At 36.6% G+C, this 19091-nt stretch overlaps 1 protein-coding gene across 3 annotated transcripts in view; it reads left to right on the top strand.

The window, feature by feature from the left end:
• Positions 1–19091, top strand: part of EFNA5 (ephrin A5) — a 264204-nt gene that overhangs the window by 217228 nt on the left and 27885 nt on the right. For all 3 annotated transcript variants that reach the window (XM_011365147.2, XM_011365148.2, XM_023533630.1), the window contains exon 2: positions 4344–4636. In XM_011365147.2, the coding sequence (XP_011363449.1) occupies positions 4344–4636 (293 nt within the window). The remainder of the gene's footprint in view (positions 1–4343; positions 4637–19091) is intronic.

The raw sequence follows: 19091 nt of genomic DNA, 5'->3' as shown, positions 1-19091 counted from the left end.
ATCATTCTCTGCATACTTGATGTTTTCCTGGCACCTGAGACTTTTGTTTTGTGAGATACAGTCAGTGTAGAAATCATTTTTCTTCAACACAGTCATTTTTCTAAGTATGATAACTATGCATGCTTTTACGTTATAAACCACTGTGATACTTTAGTAGAGATTGTATTGTAATTATTGCTGGCTTATTGGTAATATGTTCATAATATATGGTGATTTCAGAGAGGTAGAGGTCCATGGATTCAAAGGATGGGGTTAAGAATAAGGAGTAAAGAGGACACATTACAAGAAAATTTCCAAGAAATTTACAAATGTATTAAAACAGTGGCCAGGCTACCCATGGCATTTGTTAATATTGGCATGTAGAATCGTTCTTCTCAGGTGTGAATTTGCTTATTGAATATGAGCTAAAGCTCATGAAAGCTGTTTCTTGATGGGGGGAAAAAAAAAACCCCGACTTCTTTACGTGAAGGCTAACAGCACTTTATTCCGTGAAAGCCTGGAACGATGTGTGTGATTCGGGAGCTAACCCTGTGACCTGAGGTTGAGGATAAATGTTGGTGTACCCTTTAGCTTTCCGTTTAGGAATGTGGGGTCAGCCTAGTAGGGAAGAGAGTATCTGTTGGATGAGGGGAATTGCAACTGGTAAGCTTTTGGAACCATTGTGGTTAGGAGGAAAGAGAACATGCATCAGAACTGTGTGACATCATAGGTTGAAATCCTAACTCTACTTATTTCCTATGAAAAAAATTGAACTCAGAGAATAGCAACTTCTCTGAAATTCATTTCCTCATTGGTCAGATGAAACTAATTATAACCATCCACTGAGAATTTCACATGGCAATGTACAGAAAGCCATAACATAGCACATCTGAATGCAGCAAATATCTGTTGCACCAGTGAATGACAAATGAAATGAAACCCCATCAAGAATGAGAATCACTTTTCTGGGGGATACAAACTAGACCTATGAACTTGATATTAGCAGTTTACTCTCAGGAAGTGAAATAGTGAAGAGCTTCAGTTCGGGGATCAGAACTTGGGTTGCTTGGGTTTGAATTCTGCCTCCAACTTTTACTAGTTGTGTAACCTTGAGCACATTGCTCGACTTCTTAATCTCAGTTTTCTCATCTTTAAATGGTGTACAAACAATGTCATTCTGTGGGATTTGTGATGGAGATTAAATTGAGATCATGAATGTAACATGATAAGCATTCAATAATATTAGCCATACATATGTGCTTCTTCACAGTAAGGCCAGAAAAGAATAGTTCAGTGCTACTTTGTAGCCAGAGAGCATGATTTGGGATAGTATAGAATATTTAACCCTAAACTTTGTTTTGGATTGTACCTTTTACATTACACAGATGCCTTTTACAAGTTCCAGTTTATCGTTGTTTTTATTTATATTGGCCCTCCTTTGAGATTTATGTTAGTCAACTAATTTATGTAGATTAAAGATCTGAAACAAAAGTGTAAACGAGTTCTATGCGAATCATCATCTTTACTTTGTCATAGTAATAAAGGGTAGAGTTACTAATTCCTGAGCAGTCATATTTATAAAATAGTTTCCACAGCGATTCACTTAACCACCCCCACACAAAGTAAAATGTCACCAGAAAGGTCAACCTAATGTAAAATGGGTCTTCAATCTCATGATTTGTTTTATTAAAATTTTAGCAGTATTAACAAGGATAAAAGTTGGAAAGGGAAGCTAAATTTGAGGTGTCAGAAAACAATGACGATTTGGAGAATAAAATAATAACAGAGCGTCCGGACAGTTGTGGTTTTTATTTTTGTTTTCACTTTTCAGCAGTGTCAGGTGTGCTAGTAAGAGCTAAAATGACAGACTCTTAGGTAAAGGAGAAACATCCCCCTGGAATGTCTTTAAAATCTATAATAATAATATAATAATAGAAAGTGCATCTGGGCATTGCCTTCTGCTGCAGTTCTTGTCTGGCTCTCATCCAGAACTTGTCAGGCTACTCTGAGTGCTGATGATTCATAGCCCAGCACCCTTTTATCTGAACATTGCAGTGTCTTTTCTTTGTACTTTGGCAGTGATGTTACCTTGATGTTCAAAAATCTTTTAAAAGCAACACAGGCTTTTCTTGCATCTTGACAAATTGTTGTCTGCCTGTAATGAAGAAAAAGTAAACCTAGTTCCATGATTATTGTAAATACACAGAAATAAATACTTCTTGAGGGTTTTTGGTTTTTAAAAATGGTTATGTATTTTGAGATCCTCTCACCAGAAAGTGATCTGGTCCTCTTCCCTTATTTCCTTGTATATAAATCAGCATGCTGCTTTTCAAAAGCATGGGTCAAATGGAGTTTCTTTAGATCATTTGGTATTTGAGGACAGACTTTAGGATTTCTATATGATTTTCTTTCTTTTTGGATTTTTAAAAAGGGAAACATTTTATTTTTCATTCTGTCGTATGCTCTTATTGCTGTTGTTTAAAAGTTAACATTTTATTTTTTAGCATTTTAATATGCTTCAGTCTATCCTGATAATAGTAACAATGCTTTACATTCCCATGGTGCTTTTCATACATTTCCTTATCTAAGACATGAAGCAGCCATGTGAGATCAGATTCTCATTATTATTCCAGTTTATATATGAGGAAACTGAGGCTCAGGATGGTTTATGACTGTCCCGTTCAACCTGTTGCAGAATCTTTAAATCTAGGTATACTCACTCAAAATTAGTGTTTTTGCACTTCTCTCATGTTTTATCTCAGAAAGGGAAGTTGGCTTTGGCAATGAATATTCAGCATCCAGAGTGAAGGTGGTATTTCTACTGGGTTGAACATTGGTCATGACCACCTGTGCAAGGTCTTTGTTACGTGTCGATGCTGCATTTTCAGGAGAACACTGGGGGACAAGAGGAGGACCCAGAAGCAAGAATGGCGAGGAGCCTGGGGACTATACCAAAAATAACCAAAGGAATCAGGATTTTCAAGTCTGGGGAAAGGAGGATATGGAGAGACATAACTGACATCTCCGTATGTTTTATGGACTACCTGCTGGAAGAATTAGATTTGTTCTTTGTAGTTTCAGGAGGCAGAAGTAGGATCACTGGAAAGAAATTACACAGAAGCAGATTTATGCTCAATATAAGAAGAAACTTTCTAACACTTAGAGAAGTCCAAAAATGGAATAGACTAGCTCACCATCACTGGGAAGTGTTCACTCTGAGACTGTCTGACTTGAAGATTATATGACTTCATGGGCGTTATATTTCAGCAGTAACACAGTTTTATGATGAGCCTTCTAAGAGCGCAGAGAAGAATTTCCTCACTAGCTGAAAGCAGAGGGGATTGTAGGTTTTCCACCCTGATTTTAGAAAGTTGTATGCATAGCGCCTGTGTTGCACGTCACTAGGTCCTGAGAAATACTGTCAGTTGATGGGGAAAGGCATATTAGTTCAAACAAATAAACAAAACTTTTGTAAGATAACAATTGAAGCAGATAATGTGTGATATGCGCAGTGTTGTGTGTGTGTTCGTGCATTTTAACTATTTCAGGATGACGTGGCCCTGGTTTTTGCTGTTTTCATCTGGCTTGTTACTTTCACTACTCATCAGTCTAGCTCTAGAATGCAAGTTATAAAATTTAAAGAAACGGGAAATGTCATTTGATTTAAATAGCTTCAATATTCTTAATATAGATAGGGATAGAACATCAAGATCGGCTAAAATAAGTTTGTGACATAAGCAGATTTACTAAGGGAAATGCTTAACTAGGTTCCAAAGTCTTCATTCCAGGTCTAGCTCAGTCACTCACCACTTCATCATTGTGCCTTAGATTTTTTATTTTTCTCTCAAGTGGAAGTATTATTCTAAGGGTTTCCTTTCCAACTTTTAAATTTTATGATTTTAATTCTCTCAATTTTATGACTCTACTTCTCTTGATTTGCATAGAAAATTGAGAAGTCTCAGTTATAACAAAAACAATTCAATCACTTATTCTTTAAATTACTTATTCAAAAACATTTATTAAATGAAACTCTATTTTAGAAATATGCATTGCTTCAATATATGTCATTTGAAGAACAAAAGGAAAACAACATACCATTATCTTTACTACTTAAAATGAATGTGAAGGGTTCCATTTGTAGGGTATTTTGAAACAAATATAATAGAATTCCTCTGTAAGATGACTTCTTGTCGCTTTGATTTGGAACTAACATTTCAAAGCAGGCCCGGAATCACAATGGCATGCAACAAAAACAACTTATAATAAATCTTTTAGTCCTGGCATTTTATTACAGATTCAACCACCGATTCCAAAAAGAAAGCCCTTCCTCTATGAGTAATCCCAGCTTTTCCTTCTTCCAACAGATTCCAGAGGGGTGACTACCACATCGACGTCTGTATCAATGACTACCTGGATGTTTTCTGCCCTCACTATGAGGACTCGGTCCCTGAAGATAAGACCGAGCGTTATGTCCTCTACATGGTGAACTTTGATGGCTACAGTGCCTGCGACCATACTTCCAAAGGCTTCAAGAGATGGGAATGTAACCGGCCTCACTCTCCAAACGGACCACTGAAGTTCTCTGAAAAATTCCAGCTCTTCACACCCTTTTCTCTAGGATTTGAATTCAGGCCAGGCCGGGAATATTTCTACATCTGTGAGTATATATAGATATATCGTGTTGTAGGGCAGCGACAAGAATCCAGACTAATTTTTCACTCATGTTTCAAGCTGGACTCTGCATCACAGATGTCTCCTTGTAAAAGCATACTCCAGAGTCCCTAGATACATTAACTGGGAATTGAGAGCACAAATTAGATTAAAGACACAGCGCCTCTCCCCCTTTGAAATTGCGTGTCAGCCTGTTCGGTGAACCACTGCTGACTTGTATTTCTTTTAAATGAAAATTGCCAGGTCTTCTCCAAAGCTGAGGAAAAGAAAGAGATTTCTGGAAAAAAAAAAAAAAAATTAAAGGAAATAATTAAATTTACATAGCTCAGAGTCATTGGATTTCTTATTCAGGTGTCAGCAATATCCTTTCAATCATCCATATTTTTGGTGGAGAAAGCCAAAACTCCTGCAAATGTCAGCATGCTGACGATAAATACGCTCTTTGCGCCAAGGAGAAAAGATAATCGTTAAGGGCAGCTGTGTCTTTAAACAGGAAAGAGCGTGAAGAAGGATCTAGAAAGGGTTCCAAGGGAACTGATATAAGTGAGTTTCCTGCCTGTGAGCATTAAGTGGCTGTCCTGAGAGAGCTCTAAAACTTTCTCATCAGACCTCTGTATTAATCACATTGCCATGGTCTTCTTTTATTCCATCATGTACACGTTGTCATTACTTCGGTCATAGTAGTCATATATTCCAGGTAAACATGTTCAAATCTCACTGTGCAGAAGTCACCTGGGGAATCTTGCTATAATGCAGATTCTGATTCCGGGGCTCTGCAGTGGGGCCCGAGTTTATAAAGCTCCCAGGTGATGGCAGTGCTGCTTGTCCATGGACCGTACTTTGAGTCAGCAAGGTCATAGGTACTGTCTAATTTAGGCAGCTTTCTGTGTATCTATTTGGACTTTCCTTTAACGAGTATCACATTTTTAAGTTATCTGGCTTTTCCCACTTGTTTTCACGATCAGCTGAAGGAGTTAAAAGCATATTTGTTCAAAAGTACATTTATCAAATAGCTTTATGGCTCAGAAGTGTTGGGGGATGCAAGATGAAAAGACTCTCTGTCCTCAAGCGGTGACTGTCTAGTGGGGAGCAGACATGTCAATAGGCAATTAAAGTGTAAATAGACAATTAATGGATGACGATAAATATAAATGCAGGGAGCAGTGGGACCATGGTGGAGGTTGTATCTCACCTGCTTGGAAGAATTAGGACACGCAGCTGCACACAATGTGTGGAGATCCAAGCGGTGACACCCAGTATGCTTACCACTGACCTTTCACCCCGCTTGCCAGACCAACAAGATGAAGGACATTCCTGTTCTTCTGACTCATACCTTCAATCCGAGTGTCCCCACCCATTCCTAACCCACATGTTTTAAGTCTACACAGATTTCTAGCTCCTCTTCTTCTCCGGAAAACAGAGTTTTATAATAAGCCGGATTTCACCATCCATCACAAGGGCACTCTCACTTATATTGGAATTGAATTAAAAAGGAAATTGAACAGTACCCGTTTTGTTATTTCAGTGCATACTTCAGTCGTTAGTCATGAGAAAACATGTAAAACCCTTGATACTATCTCACATTCGATCCATAAAATAAGAAAAGGAATATTGAATCCCACGGATGGAGGAAACACTGGCGTACAGTGAATTCACACGTTCTCAGGCAGCAGGCCTCTTGCCTTTCGCTGATTTTTTACTTTGTGAAAGAATCTCATTCAGTAAATGGGAAAAAGGAAAGAGGAAGACTTCATTTGTGGGGCAGCAACTAATTGCCTAACTCTAGAATATCATACGAATATAGGAGGGAATTGTTGCCAGCTTTCGTATTGGTTTCTCCAATGAAAAACCAACAAAAGCAAAACCCCAAAATGAAGAGAACACTAAAATGGGAAACGTACTCGTAATCATGCCAGCTAACTAGTCAATTGCATGGTTATCACAAATTACGGACTCCACTGAGGTTCGTAAGCAAGATGCTATTATTCAAATAGACCCATAGCGCCTGTGACTCGTTTTTCCTCGTGTGTGGTTGATTTCAATATTTCACTAAAAACCATTATGTGTCTTCTATAACATCATTTAATGGAGTCATTTAACTGTCAAGGGCTCCTGTCAAAGTAATTGTTTGAAAATGCTTCAAAATATCAAGAGCTTTTTCCTGTTCAGCTGAGTTTAACCTGAATTACTTTTTTTTAATGAGAGGTAAAATAGCACAAAATTAGCAGCGAGGAGATGTTCATTTACAAGAAGCACAGTGACCTTGTATTGGTTAAATTGAATTTTTAACCATGTTTTAGAACCATACGAGCATCCTCTCTGTCTTTTTAGTAGTAAAAGTGTTTCCTCTCTTTCACTGCGGAGAGCAGGAGCGGCAGAGCTAATGTGGATGGATGTCTTACAGACATTTAATATACCGCGGTCATAATTAAACTAAAGGATTCTTAGGGGAGAATTGACCCTCAGTTGAATTTTTTTCTCTCCTAATATGCATGGAATGAACAAAATGATTGGGAAATGGCTCTTTTCACACTTACTATGTCACAAGAAGCTCTATTGCCAATCTCAGAAACAAGCTGGCTCTCCAACGGTCAGTTTTATAAATGTTCTTACTAGGCCAGGGGTGTATTTCAGCTCTTCATGGCCTTAAAATCTCTTCCAAGTTTTCCAAGAGAAAAAAGGAAGCTGTAGCCTTTCGGCAGTCCTGCTTTCGGGCTCTCTAGAAGGGTGAAGTTTAGTGCTCACTCTGAAGAACCAAAATTCAGATACAAACTTGATTTGTGGGAAGGGAGGAGTATTTCATAACAAGGTACCTTCCTCATCACTTAGACTCAGAGAGGACACAGATTAGGGAGTTCTTTATCAAGTTCTGCTTTATCCTCAACAAGATTTATCTCCTCTTTAATTTCTTTGAGGTATACAAAATTAAGAAAATACAGTAGTTGGAAATATCTCATGGGAAGCTTCTGATTTACTTTAAACATTAAATATTCCTCACAGTTCCAAATCCTTTGTCCTAAGAATGACTCGGTGTTATGTCCTGCTTTCCCTGGGAACAGGCAGTATATTAAGTTGTCATAATCGCTGGTTCTTGCTAAGGCAGACTGAGCCTATTCTCGAATCTGACAAATACTGTTTTTAATATAGGAGTTATTTTGGTCAGTGATTGGCAAGCTAGAGTAATCACAGAAAGTCAGTGGTATTTCTATCAGTGACAGAATAGGTTATGGCAGTAGTCATTTATATAGACTTCCTAAGGTAATGAGTTATTTTAGCAACGTCAAAAATACTCCTTTTCGAAATGACTCATAAATATTAACCCAATGAGAACATGTTTAAAAGAAGTTTTGCTGTTGTCATTTTTAAATTAGAAGAGGCAAAGGAAAATAAATAAGGGCGCAGTAAGTTACTTTTTAAAAGTCAGTAGAAACAGATTTTGAATGTCCTGTTCTGTAAAGTAAGAAGACCCGAGCCTCAAGCTCTTTTCTTGAATTAACTGCTGTACGATCTTGGGTAAATCATTCAGTCTCTCTGGATTTCTAATTCCACATCTTCTGTTTGCAATAGATGATTTCAAACATTCTTTGGAGCTTTAATATCCTAATCTGACTCTATTTATTCTAAGGGTCTGCACCTTACTAAGGTAAGAGAGAACATCTGTAAAATGACCCAGCCCAATGCCTTACTTAGTAGGTGTTCACTAAATACCAGTTAAAGGGATATCTTTAAGGAGAATGCAAAGTGGAGAGGCATATTAGAATTATTAAACTAGTTCTACCCCTGCCACCTTGTTTAAGCCAGCATCATCTGTGGTCCTGACTAGTGCAGCAGGTTCCTGTTTTCCTTCCTCCAGTCACCGTGCTATCAAAGCCTTCCAGTGACACCCTGTCTCACCAAGACAAAAATCCAGAGTCTCTAACCTGGCCAGCGATATTCTCCTTGGTAGGTACTCCTCTCTTCCCCACCCTCAGCCTCTAGAACTTCTTCTCCTACCAGTCTCTGCCCTGTTTGTTGTCTCTGCTCCAGCCACCCGCCCTTTTTGTTCCTCATACCCGTCCAGTGCCCCGGACATCAGGGCCCTGGTATTTTATCTTCTCCCTGCCTAGGATTCTCACTGCCCCAGGCATCCATGTCCTTTGCTCTCACTAAAAAATGTCTTTATCAGACAGGTTATTGTATCCTCCCTATAAAAGATACCACTGCTCTCATTCTCTATACTTTTACCTTGCTGTATTTTTCCTCAAGAACCTGTCACTCCTGACATTATATATTTATGGTTGTTTGTTCACAGCTGTTTCTGCTCTGTGCCCTGTGTTATAGAGTTTGTTCAATAAATTAGCGTAACTAATGTTTACATAGCACTTACTCTGTTCCAGGCACTGTAGTAAGGCACCTTACAATTCTGAAAACAGCACTGTGACGTACTGGTTTTATTTCTCATTTCACAGGTGAAAAAAACTGAGGCACAGAAAAGTTAGGTAACTTGAAAAGGGTTTTTATAGGTAAGAAGTGGCTGATCTGAGAGGAAATTAAGTGAATAAGCAACTAAAATGAAGCAGAGATAAAGTCCTAAGTATCACCTAGACTTAAAAAGGAAAAACGTATTTTATATTTTATTAAAATAAGATTAGGAACAATTAGCATAACTGTTTAGAGAATATTACTTTATAAACTGCTAGAAACCCAAATCAGATACATTTTAAACACATTTATGCATTTTTAGCTCTCCAAAGGATACTTTTCCATCTCCAAAAGATATTTCAACTGTGTCTTCCCAGATGGTTGACCCTTTTAATATAACTTCAGAAGGCAGAAAAGTTGTATTTTCAAAGAAATTCTTTTTAAATCCACTAAATATTCAGCATGTAGACTGAATCATGATTCCATACTTGATGCAGGAATGAGTAAGTTTTAATAAGAGACGTACAATAAGGAAGACAAATGCCATTTTCTAAAAATGATACTCAAAAGACAGAATTCTTCAAGCATTTGCTACATCTAAGTTAAGGTGATTTTCTTCAAAAGAAAATACTCAGAGTCAAGATGGTTTATAGTCACATCACCCAGACGGAAACAGGAGTTTCTGGGAGATTATTAGGGAACACACCCTGACTAAGCTTACTGGCAAGTAAACTTGGATAGATATGTTGTTTTTAGAATTATTCTTTTATATTGAAATGGTGATAGAGTACAGAGCTGAAAAAAAATCTATTTGTTTCACATTAGAATCCCAAAACTCTCATTAATGAAAAGAACTCTTAGGCAGCTAAAGATTTCTGTTCCAGTCCTTTTGGTATACATAATTTTCAAAATTAGAAAGAAAGTCATAAATAAGGACAATCTGTGTTACTCTGGGCATTATTCTTAAATCCATAGCTATAATGACTTGAATGCATGGTGGTGAACTGCTAATTCTCTGATTTATGTACTTAGTTAAAAAAAGTTTAGAGACTTATGCTATAAACATAAGGCAATTTTAATATGCACTACACAATTTTTAAAACCGACTAAGTAACCTAAATTCTTAAGAGATATCTTATCGATCAGTATTAGCCTCAGAGATCATTTGATTGTACAACATAGTTATTGACTATTCTGTAAAAGGTGTAAGAACATTCATTAAATCCAGAGACTACTTACTATGTAAAGAAAGTCATTCACTTGCCAACTGGATATATTCCAAGAGCTTATTTGCAGGTGAGTTTTTTGGAGCTTAGAGTGTAGTTTCTCATAGCAGTGTTTCTAAAATCAGGCAAGCTCTTCATAATGTGGGGAACCTCCTTAACCATAATATTGATTTAAAACTGTATATTTTGTTACCAAAAAAAGTAGAAAACAGCATGTAGAAAGAAGAGTTGTTCAATAAATATTTGTTGAATGAATAAATGCCACAGTAGTAAGCCAAATAGAACAAAAAAAGCAATTAAAATTTTTAAAAAATTTCTTATAGTGTTTGAGAAAAGCAGATAAATTAGAAGCCCTAGGTTTTACTACACCCACTACAGCAGTTCCCTAATTTCTTAATAATGTTTTTTGGATTATATGCTGGGAATACATTACATAAAAAGAGAGGGAGGAACATGGTTTAAAAAATATAAAGGGCACAGACTGGTGAATGCATCCTTGAGCTCACATCCTCTTTCTATATTCTTAATAGCTGTATGACTTTAGGTAACTAAACTTCACTGAACCTCACTTTCTTTATCTATGAAATGGTATATAGTGATAGTTTTTTTTTTTTTTTTTTATCACAGTCTTATTTCCAAGACTCAAAACAACATTTTTTCAAAGACTGATTGACTATCAAGTAGATAACTCCAATCATCCACATCCAAAAATGTTTGCATCCTTTGAAAAGTTAAGGCAACTTGAATAGTCCTGATTGATATTTTAGTTTAGTAACAAATTTCATAAATGCTTAGTAAAGAGTCACATTTTAAGTCCATGCCCTACATTCTGAAGGAGTTACATGCTAGGATTACATATGCCTAAGGAAGTCTTCATTCCCTTTGAGATGTCTGCTTTTTCAGCAGCTTACTTTAGTAATCTACATTAAGAATTATTTGGGTCCTGACAGTTCACACCAATTCGCCTTTTTTTTGAAGTTGTTCTTATTGAAATAGAAGAGTGTCACAATGGCACATTTATCAAAGCAGGAGGTAATCTTTTTCATCTTTCATAGTCTTTTACTCTTGCAGGGGAGGTGACCTGTAAGTACAATGTACTTCCCTAAAATGAACAACTCAATATTTGCTTCACCGTGTGTGTGCATTTTGCTTTTATTATTGAAAAATGTTTTTGATGACTGGAATCTTATTTTCGCGTTAAATATTCTGCATATACTTCAGCTGAGATTCAAGGGACTTATAACTGAAATTTCCAAAAGGACTGTGTTTAACTACTGGTTCATCTCTTATATATATTTTTTAGGTATGTAGATTCAGATCGTGGTATTCAGTAAAGCATATTTATATTATGCCGAGAAGGGAGTTGAAGTGCAGTGTTAGTAAATTTACCAATTTTAATATTTTCTATAGGTTTTTCTTTTAGGTTTTGTTTTATGTCGAACATACAGTGGAACAGTTTTTCTCCACTTGGATGCTGAAAGTTTGGAATTATATCAGATTTCTGTTTGAAAATAGTCATCCTATTCCCTTTGTATACTTCTCATGGTCTTTAGTGAACCTGCAAAAATGTACCTTTTAATTTAAAGAATGAATATCTTTATTAGAGAATTGTATCTGTTTCAAGTTGTCCCTAGCCATCTTTTAGGAAAGCATGAATGGATTTCAAGGGCTCTTAAATGAAGGTTAAATAAAGAACACGAAAGAGGATATTTAGGCCCTTCAGGATATTTTTCTGTGTTAATTGTAACTTACTCTTCTGCAAATGGTTTGTAGTTAGGTGCCCTGTCACCTTCTGAACAAGAATGGTCGGCTCAGGCATGGCTGGAGCGCGGATGCGTCACCCAGTGCGTTTCAGGTAGTCCGAGTAAAATCGAAGGTGCGGGAGGCAGGGGATAGGAACATGGGATATTTGAAAATCACTTTATGATTTTGTAAAATCTGGGCAATATTACTTGGTCACGTGGGGAGAATTTTTAAGAGAAATGCATGTCCTGTGAAATGACTTGACTAAAGGGCGAGGTACTGTTAAAGAGAATCCGAGAAATGAACTCCAGGCAGGTCCGTGAAAAAGGAAACAAGAGCAAACATCACTGCTTAATAGATTTCGACTTTGGGAGCCTTCTTCACGTTCACAAAAGAAGCCTTGAAAGCTATTGAATAATTGGGACTTGTGGGAAATTCATGGTATCAGTCATAAGAAACTGAAGAGGCCTAAGTACTCTTCCCATTGTTTAGATTTTTCAAAGGCTGTGACACTCAGATAAGAAGTCCAAAAACCAAATAATTTTTATTTGTGCTCCTTTTATGAATTTCAAATGCTATTACGAGACTGAAGAAACGTTGCTTTCTCTGACCTCCTAAGGGGGAAGAAGGAATTATGTCACCTTTTGCTTCCCCTTACTCCACTGAGACTAAAGGCTGAAATGGAAACAAATTAAAGGATTGTTCTTTTTATCCCAAAATGTCAAAAGTGACCACATCTGCCATTGAGATAATGCACCTGATTAATTGTGTAATTTCACAGGGAAGCAGTAATTCTCAGCCTTATAAACATGTAATGTACTAATTTGATTTCAGAGTTAACTGAAAACAGTTTAATGAGCTGCCGTATTGTGTGGATGTGCAGTGTTACACAGAGCAGATGCCAAGAGAAATGGAAATAACACGCTAGTGACACTTGGAATAACAGTGTTTATACTTCATTGACTTTGGGTTGTCAACATGCTATTCTCTGTGTTTCCCTTAGTAACTTATTAAGGCACTGAACTCCAGTGTGGTGATGTCTAAGTGTCATTTGTTACAAGTTACACAAGCATGCACACACCAAACAAATAGTCGGTCTTCAGAAAAGAAATAATACTTCCTCATGTAGACAACCAAAACATTATCCATAAGACGTGCACACAGAGTGAAAGGTGACTCTCTGAACAGTGTGCGTGTTACAAGAACAGTATTTGGCCTTCCATCAGAAAAAAATACTATTTCTACAGATTTTCTCACTCATCTATCTGTTCTTGCTCTATTTTAACAGAATGGTCGTGTAACTCTTGGTTTGAAAGTTGTCATACAGCCTCACAGCAGGCTTATATTATCTACAGAGTTCTTTATGAGGAAATATAAATCACCACAAATGAGACTTTTCACAGCCAGAGATATGTAGAAATTTGTGTCAGTGCTTTGCTGGCTTGCTAAAAAATATCTCTAGGCTCCAAAGCTCTCTCACAACTCATCCTTACTCCCTACCCTTTTGGGAAGCAATTCTCAAAACTTGAGATTTACGGTCCAGAGAGCTGATAGTGGCTATAAAGTTTTCTATTTTCTCTTGCCTTTAATATTAATGCAGAGAACGAGGCATTATCATTCATTATTTTAGTTCACAAGTGTCCTGTGAGCTTGAAATATGGTTTCTGGGGACATGGCTTACCTCTGTTTAATAGGGGAAATATGTAGACTTTGGTAACAGGCTTCTTTTCCATTGAATACTTTTAGGCAGATTGTAGGAATTTCACGGTAAGAGAATTTTAATATATATGCCATATCTAGGTTTGGTTTTAAACTCTAAAGCTTTGCAAAATATTAATTCATTCTGAGCCCCAAAAGTAAACTATCATGAATTAGAGAATAGCCAGCCAGTCTGTCGTTGTTTGAAATTTGAATTATATCTTTTCATTTTACTATTTTCAGAGATGTACAATATTTCCAGCTAGCTTCATCTGCATGAATGTTAGGTCAGTTTTAGTTTACAGTTAGCACTCCCTTTTGCTCCCAAATTTTTAAAAACAAATACTATTTCTGAATCATTAAAAAGGAATACATATTGTTTTTAGTTTAAACTTACCCAATTTTTAGTAGCTCCAAAATCTGGCTTCTAATGTAAATTTTCTTATTCTGATTTTTGTTTTTTACAAACATGTTTTAAAGTTAATTTCCTCCTTTAGGTACATTATCATAGGCTCTGACTCAAATCTGAATTGATGAAGTTTTCCTGTATATTTTGCTTTAACAGTTTCAGTGATTTCAAAACTTCTTGCTCTGTTTTAGGCCTAACTTTTAAAGAAGAAAGAGTAAAATGAGACTGAAAATATGAATAGGCATTTTTTTTAACTTTTAATAAATTGCTTAAAGGTCTTACTCTCTACATGTGAGGCAGTTCAGTTAATTTTGAGACTGTTTAATAAATACTGCAATGGTTTAAATGAAGTTTAGCTATTCAAGGCTTACACATACCTTGACTGATAATTACTCCCCTAAAACGCTTGTTCTGATCATCATAATTATAGTGACTTAGCATTTATTGCAAGTTTCCTGTGTGCCAGGCACTGTGTCAAGCACTATACTTGTTTTAATGCGTCAAATCCTCATCTGTGAGGTCGGTACTATTATTATCCCTGTTGTTACATGAGGAAGCTGAGGCTGACAGGGAATAAGTAACTTGACTGAGATTTTGTAGTTAGTAGTGGAGTCAGGATTCGAACCCAAATTCGACTCCAAGTCTAAGCTCTTTATTCACTTACTTCATGATAAATACTTTAAAAGAAGTTAAAAGGAAACAGATTTCAAGCATCTTTGGAAAGTCGTTATTTAAGTCCTACCTACACCCAGGAATTTATTGCAGACCCAGTTCTAAAAATGGCTCATGTGATGTATAGAGGAATGTTGCATGTCAACTTATTCCTGAGATTTGCATACTAGGATGTATATGGGTTTTTAAAAACAAAGTAGAGCGCTATTGAACAATGTGTGGTGAGAACATAACATAATAAAATGTGTCATTCATTCTCCCTACTTCAATTGTGATGAAGACATTTAATGATTAGCAAGACTATTGAAGGTAGATGTCTCTTTGGAGCTTTAAATTTGATTAACAGAAACAATAGTGCAGGATAGACATTGGTGGATATATTGCAAAGCCTCGCGACCGATGCTTTCAACATCACAGCTTGTTACTATGACATGTTAGGGACTGCCCGACTGTGTGTGTCCTTCAGCCGCACAGCGACTGCAAATGATTGTTTCAGTTATTTTAGTTGTTGCCGCTGTTGCTATTGTTGTTATTTAAAGTCCACTGGTTTTTTACAGACTCGAAGTTATTGCATGTCTATCCAAATGCAAGAAAGAGGCGTAGAGATTCTACATGGGGAAGGGCCACTTTGAGAATTTATAACATATGAAATCTTTAAAATGAAGTTCAGGAATTATGACAGCCATGTGCAGGCACCCGAATTTTACACAGGACGGGTCATGACACTGGTTCATGAGGGTAGTTGCCAGAGTTGGGGACACCACCCAGCAGCCCTCCAGAGAACAAGCTTTGTACAGCTCACATGGATTTCCTCTCTCATCAGCCTTTCCTCTCTTGATACAAAAATCAGGACATCACAGACTCTGGGATCAGTGATAAGACAGGTCTGACTAGAGCGGAAAGTATTTGCAAAATAAAACTATATAAGTTGGGCCAGATTATGGAGGCTCATTAATTGCAGTCTGAGGAGTTTGGAACTTACCCAACAGCCAATAGGGAGCAGTACCTTTTGAAAGAGATACTGATTTGGGCCTATTCATGTACGTACATTGAAATAGATAGTTTTAGGGCTGGATGCTGACTGGTTATGTAATAATAGCTAACAGGTAGTGAACACTTATCCAGTCTACGTATTTACATGTATCTCATCCATGCCTTATCACAACTGTTAGGTGTTAGTATTGTTCCCACTCATAGATGAAGAAACTAAAGCCCAGTTAGGTCAAATAACTTGTCTAAAACCACACTGGTTCTGAGTGGTGGAGTCAAGTTGGCCACTGCATTCTGACTCATGCTCTTAGCTCTTTTTCATGTATAGCAAGTAATGTTTGGATGCTTATTCCATAAATGGTACTGGTACTTATGAAGAAATTATTTTAATCTCAGAGATAGTAATACCCTTTACCTGAGTTCCTATCGTTTCTGTATTGCCTTCAGCTTCTTTGCCATGGCTGAAGAGGTTTTTTTTTTTTTTCTGCATAGCTTTTATGATGTTTTTATTAAGTGAAATTGCTAAATCAATAACATTTGCTGCATTATTAATTTAATCAAACAGCAGAATTTCTGACCTTTGGATATGAAGTGTTAGTTTATTATTAAAGTTCATTTTAGAAGATTTATTGCAGCTATTTCCTGAAGTATTTGTATTCACAATGCTATATAAATCCATTTATTAAAGTCTACTTGGGCTGTCGGTACTTGTGCATCATTAAATTTGTAGAAAATCTACAGTGGCTATAGAAGGATACACTTCAGTATTACATATTATTTTCTCATTAGGCAAACAATTTATCAATACTTACTGAGCTGTGTTTACCCATCAGGGCAATGTTGCAGACACTATAGAGGGACAATAGAAAATACTTGATGTAATCTTTGTCCTTCAGGAGCTCACAGTCCAATATGTGAAAAATATATGTGAAAATCATAGCAAAAAGAGAAAAAGTAAATTACAAGATTGACACTGTTCATAACAAAGAGTGAGAGAAGATTGCTTCAGGAGGAAGACATTAAAGATTGGAAATGTTGACTTGAAGGGCCAGATGGAAATCAGGTCTCAGGGCTTAAGACCCTATCCTAACTTTAGTGACCCACCTGCAAAGGGGGGTAAAAATGCAGATTCATGGAACGCACTTCCAGAAATTCTGATTCATTAATTTATGAGGTCGCAGTAGGGATCATCATTTCTAACAAGCTCTCTAGCAGTTTCTTCTGCAAGTGGTCTGCGTGCCGCACTTTGGGAACATTGGCCTAAAGTGGGAATAGATGAGTCCAAATTCAAAGTCTGGAAGAAGCGGGTACTGGAAGCTTTGAGTGAATGTAAGGGCAGCATCGGTGTTGAGAGAAGGCAGTCTTTGTTATGTGGATGTTTGTATAACCCAAGGGACTCTGGTTAGAGAGAAAAAGAGACCAAGCTAGTGTGCGATAAAGACTAAGAGACTAAGATGCTGGGAGTCAGCTCATTCAAGACAGTGATAACAAATCCTTCCTTCTGCCTCACTAAACAAACTGTCTCATTTGCGTCATCCATAAAAAAGACAGTTTCCACCAGGCTGATCTGAACAAGAACCAAGTAACCCTTTGGAGTCTTTGTATTTCTTATATAATTTTTAATTTTTTTCATTATAAAAACGAATGCCTTTTCTGCAAAGTGGTAAGCTGTGTGAGCATAAAAATCAGCCACATAATAGAGAGGAAAGCAGGCAAGATATTTAGCAATAAGAAATATTCATTTTGGACCAACAGGTTAGAAGGAAGATGTATATTAGTGGAAAACAGGAAGACTAGTGAGTAGTTCCTGTAATATTCTATTTCTATTAACACAAGGTTTTTGGAAGGTACATTGAAGAATGAGTGCCTATTGTCTGTGACCTTTTGTGCTTGTCAGTTTATGTTTGCTTCTCCCTGAGGTTTAGTTAGAGTCTGATGAAAAAGGAGTATATCTAAATGGAGCCATGATTTGGTTATGATTAAAGGTCAACAGCGATGTATATTTAATCAGTATTTACAACTCATGTATTGGGTTAGGCAGCAATCATGTTTTTAAACATATAATATGTCCTGATTCCTAGCAAATAAGGCTGTTATTTAATGTTGCTTTCAAAAATGTTTGTAAGTTTACAGGAATAGATGAGATGGGAATGAGGCCATCTGGGTCTTACTCCCATCACTTATTAGGTTTGTTAATTTGAGCAGGAGGCTTCAACTCATGCCTCAAGTTTTTCATATATAAATGAGTTAAAGTGCTATTTTAATAAATGGTATTCTTAATATTGATATTTGAAAGGCAATTAGTTACTTTCCTAGTTTCTGTCAAAATTAATGATAGCTTCCATGACAAATTTTTATGGGTACTTTAAATTATACATTTGCATGTGTCAAAAATAGTTCCTATCATCAACTAGTTTGAAATACACTGGTGGTCAGAAATAGCTTACTGTCATTTACTCACGAGGGCATTTTCCTCTCATTCTTTACAGAATCAAACATGACCAAAGCATGTTAAGTCAGTTCATGGGGGTTCGTTTAGAATGTGCTAAAGTGGTGAAGATGCAAAAATACCAGCCTGTCACTTAAGAGAACCATTGTTTGGGTCACATCCAAATCTGCAGTGGCCAGTTGAAATTGTAAGAAATATTTTTTAGGGCTAAGTAGAAAACTGCTTTACCATTAGTAGGTTTTATGTACCTGTTTTCTTCCCCCATAGATTTTCATACCTGAGAGACATGGAGAAATGTTCTTTCCTAAATTGAAAAGCTCAGCTGTAGTCTAAATGAAACAGGATAAATTATCTTTTTCACAATTATCCATTAAAGGGAGAATTAGAATTAATATTAATCACAGATGTTTCATCAAGTTTTATTATCAACCAGATTGACTGAAAGTGCTTTCTGGAAGACATTTTCTCTCTCTCCCCCACCTGCTACTGAGAACAAACAGTTATTATGGGTCTTTAGATAAAGATTAATGGTTTTGGCAATTCATTTGAGGAAATCTATGTTTTACTGTATGTTCTACTTCAGTTCAAGGCATATCTTGTCACCTCCCTGGTAAATTATAAGATGAAGACACAGATAATACAGTTCTTCCCACCATCAGAAATAGATTAACCAATAAGCAGCCCAAGGTTGATATCACCCGACCCATATTTTTTTTTAATTTTGGCAAGCCTTGTTCATAGATAAAATAAGCAAAATGCCTATCTAATTCCAGTATATTAGCAGGTATATTTTTACCCATCACACTTCAACTATTTTAATATTACTTATGTCAACTCTCTTTCTGGAATAATT

The sequence above is a fragment of the Pteropus vampyrus genome, unplaced genomic scaffold (genome assembly GCF_000151845.1).
Source record: "Pteropus vampyrus isolate Shadow unplaced genomic scaffold, Pvam_2.0 Scaffold106, whole genome shotgun sequence".
NCBI classification, from domain to species: domain Eukaryota; kingdom Metazoa; phylum Chordata; class Mammalia; order Chiroptera; family Pteropodidae; genus Pteropus; species Pteropus vampyrus.
Note: the sequence above shows the minus strand (reverse complement) of the source record. Positions and strands in the feature narration are given on the sequence as shown.